Source organism: Rhinolophus sinicus, chromosome 2 (genome assembly GCF_057876585.1).
Source record: "Rhinolophus sinicus isolate RSI-liver-muscle chromosome 2, RSI-T2T, whole genome shotgun sequence".
NCBI classification, from domain to species: domain Eukaryota; kingdom Metazoa; phylum Chordata; class Mammalia; order Chiroptera; family Rhinolophidae; genus Rhinolophus; species Rhinolophus sinicus.
The window spans coordinates 109,255,356-109,259,011 of NC_142502.1; the positions used below are offsets into that span (position 1 = coordinate 109,255,356).

Consider the following 3,656-nt stretch of genomic DNA (forward strand, 5'->3'; position numbering starts at 1 on the left):
GACAGGAGAATGAAAAAGAGGTAATTCTACTATGAGGCATGTAGCCTAAGGAGTTAATCATATATATGCACCAATATGTACATGGGTTAAGATGTTCATCAAAGAATTGTTTAGAATAATGACAATAAAAACAGAAACATTTAAATAGGGAATGGGTTAAATATAGCATACAGCCATTAAACTGGTTTTCCATATTGATCTACAAGTATACTTATGACATTATTTTATAAGAAGAGAGTTTATTGATCATTATGTACAGTGATATTGCAATGCCATATAATATCTACACATGTATATGCATAAATAGAAAAATGTCCTGAAGTACATTCATAAATAGTACAATATCAATTCTGATAGATTTATGGTTTATTTATAATTTTTCTTTATCTCCATTTTGGAATTTTTTTACAAATAATATGCAACCTTTTAAAATAATACATATTTTAAAAAACACATATAGAGAAAGGTGAACAATTGTTGACTAAGCTTCAGGACTGCAAAATATAGCACTAACATAGTTTGTGTTATCAATTCCAACTTTGTACTGGAAGAGAATAAATACATAACCTTTAAAAACAAACAAACAAACAAACAAAAACTTTCATGTATATGTATGTCTAGATATTATAGATAAAGCCATTAATCCAAAATAGTGATATAAAAACTACCTCCCCATTACTCAGAAATTGCTCATTTCCACTGTTATTAGAATGCGTACTTTCATTTACTTCAAAATTGAGGGAACTGGTCTGATTTTGTCCTCTTGTGAATTATGAGTCTTTCTTGAAGAAAGTGACATTATCCTCAAATGAGTTAGACCTCCAGATCTGCAAGTTCTGTGATTTGTGTACTCATAGGTTTGAATTCTTTCTGTTCTACTCATTTTTTTCTCTGTAAAGGACCCAGGAAACATCTCCTGCCTACCTCTGTTAAAAAAAACATGTCAAATTTCTACAGATCAGAAAAGGAAATGAATTAATACAAGTATCTCTAATAATGGAAAATCAGATGGCTAATGACGATCTCATTAATGAATTATAGTAGTATTATGCTTATTTTTATAGATGATACATATAAACACACACTCACATTGGGAAATAAAACATTTTCAATGAGTAAAGGCAAATAAACATGCTTTGAGTCAGGCAAATAGTAGATTGAATTACAGCTTTACTACTTTTTATTTGACAAACTTCAAAAAAATTAATCTTTCTTAAATATATTGTCCTAATTGATAGAATGGGGACAATGTGGCATAGCTAGAACAGTTGTTTGATACTGTTAAAAGAAAAATGTATGGGGCCAGCCTGGTGGCTCAGGCAGTTGGAGCTCCGTGCTCCTAACGCTGAATGTTGCCGGTTCGATTCCCACACGGGCCAGGGCCAGATGGCTCAGTTGGTTGGAGCGCAGGCTCTCAACCACAAGGTTGCCCGTTCGACTCCAGCAAGGGATGGTGGGCTGCAACTAATAACGGCGACTGGACCTGGAGCTGAGCTGCGCCCTCCACAACTAAGATTGAAAGGACAACAACTTGACTTGGAAAAAGTCCTGGAAGTACACACTGTTCCCCAATAAAGTCCTGTTCCTCTTCCCCAAATAAGATAAAGTGAAATGAAATAAAATAAAAAGACTGAATTCAATAAAGATTTAATTTAGAAAATCAATCTTATACACACATATACCTTAGGAAAAAAGAAAAAGAAAAATGTAGTTTAACTAAATATTTTAAAAAGCCCATGTTCAGAAAAACTATCTTTTAAAAATGAGGGTGAAATAAAGACATTCCCAGATAAACTAAAAACTAAGAAAATTAAAAATAAAAGAAAAATGTATATAATGCACCTAATACTTATTAGGGAATGATTAAATGGTGGTAAAAGCTATTATAATACTTAATAGGAAAGGAAAGTTAATATGGATATGCAATATATATAAGAAATTGGAAGTTCACTGGAAATCACATACATACATATTTGATGTACTCTCTCATAAACAGTCAGCGTACCTGACAACTGTCTGAAACCTAGTTGTTAAAAGCCAATGTTAAATTATTCTAGCTAGGCCCCAATCTAACTTTTCTTTCTTTTCAGAAAAAATTACTAAAAACTGCCTTAAAATAACACTTGAATTGGAGTGATTGAATATCCTTAGATTCATAACATCTTTCATTTTGAAGAATTATACTTTGTGAAGAATATAAAGAACAGAAAATTTGGAAGGGAATTCTGGGAAGAGATCAAATTCACCCTTCTTATGACCTAAAACAGAATAACAATATCTTTTATTTGTATGGTTTTCTAGAGTTTAAAAATGGCTTTTAAATACATCTTTCTCTGAGCAAATTCTTGTTTTGACAGCACCTTCCTCAGAGATGCCTTCATGGCTTCATTCCGTAAACTATAGATAACTGGGTTGAGTGTTGGAGGTAGCACAGTATAGAATATGGAGAACATGAGGTCCATACCTGATTGTGAATCTGAAGGGAGCCTTAGAAACTCAAAGCTTGCAGCTGACAAGAAGAAGGTGACTACAAATAGGTGTGGCAGACAGGTAGAAAAGACCTTGATCCTGCCCTCAGCTGATGGGATTCTCAGCACTGTAGAGAAGATGTGAATGTAGGAAAGCACAATGGAGATCAAACAGATAAATGCTGTTGAGGTGGTGAATGTAGCCACTGCAATCTCATTAATGAATTCATAAGAACAGGCTAGTTTCAGCATCTGAGGCACATCACAGAAGAAGTGGTGAATGACTCTCTCCCCACAGAGAGGTATGGAGAAGTTAACAGCTGTGTGCATAAGTCCAGAGAGGCCTCCAGCAATCCACACAGCTATCACTGCATGCCTACAAGTACAGGGATCCATAATGGTCTCATATTGCAGTGGTTGACAGATGGCTACATACCGGTCATAAGACATCACTGTGAGGATGGCCACTTCTGATGAGGCCAGAGCTATGAAAAAGAAAACCTGAAGAATGCACTGTCCAAGAGAAATGTAACCATTGTCCATAAGTGAGTTTACAATGGACTGGGGGACTGTGACAGAGATGAAACAGAGGTCCAGAAGAGAGAGATGCTTCAAGAAGTAATACATGGGGGAATGGAGGCAATGGTCCAATGTAGTTATGGTGAAAATGAGGAGGTTGCCTGTCAAGGCCAGCAGGTACGTCACCAAAAACAGCAGTCCATGTAAAACCTGAAACTTACGGTCATCAGAAAACCCCATGAGGATAAATCCACTCATTGAGGTCAAGTTGGCCATAGTTACTCTGAAGATAGCAAGTATGATTCTGTTTAGGAAGCCAAAAACAGTAGGAAAAAATGTATGATATTTAATATATCTATATATCAATTAACTCAATGGCTTTATGAGTTATGTACTCAATGTACTCAGCATAGAGCTACTGAAATCAAGATTAATTCATCCCCATAGTGATTAGGTAACATTTGATGCAGAAATATCTTAAATCATTATTCAGATATACAACTCCTAAATGTGACCAACAGCTTCACATAAGTTGAAAAGTCATTAGAATTTCCTGGAGCAGTTTGGATCATCAAAGATAAGAATTTTTTTTACCTTACATATTTTATTTAAATGTCAAAAATGAAAGAAAAAATTCAGCACTATCCTACTCTAGGGCAAGAGTTTGTG

At 34.8% G+C, this 3,656-nt stretch overlaps 1 protein-coding gene across 1 annotated transcript; it reads right to left on the bottom strand.

Annotated features, from left to right (window-relative positions):
• Nucleotides 1-2,297: 2,297 nt before the first annotated feature.
• On the bottom strand, nt 2,298-3,263 carry LOC109439188 (olfactory receptor 14J1). Its single transcript, XM_019719431.2, has one exon. The coding sequence runs from the start codon at nt 3,261-3,263 to the stop codon at nt 2,298-2,300; it is 966 nt and encodes a 321-aa protein (XP_019574990.1).
• Between the last annotated feature and the right edge of the window lie 393 nt (nt 3,264-3,656).

Excerpts from the sequence above, each read along its gene's own strand:
- LOC109439188 (XM_019719431.2), bottom strand. The coding sequence starts at position 3,263 with ATGGCCAACTTGACCTCAATGAGTGGATTTATCCTCATGGGGTTTTCT.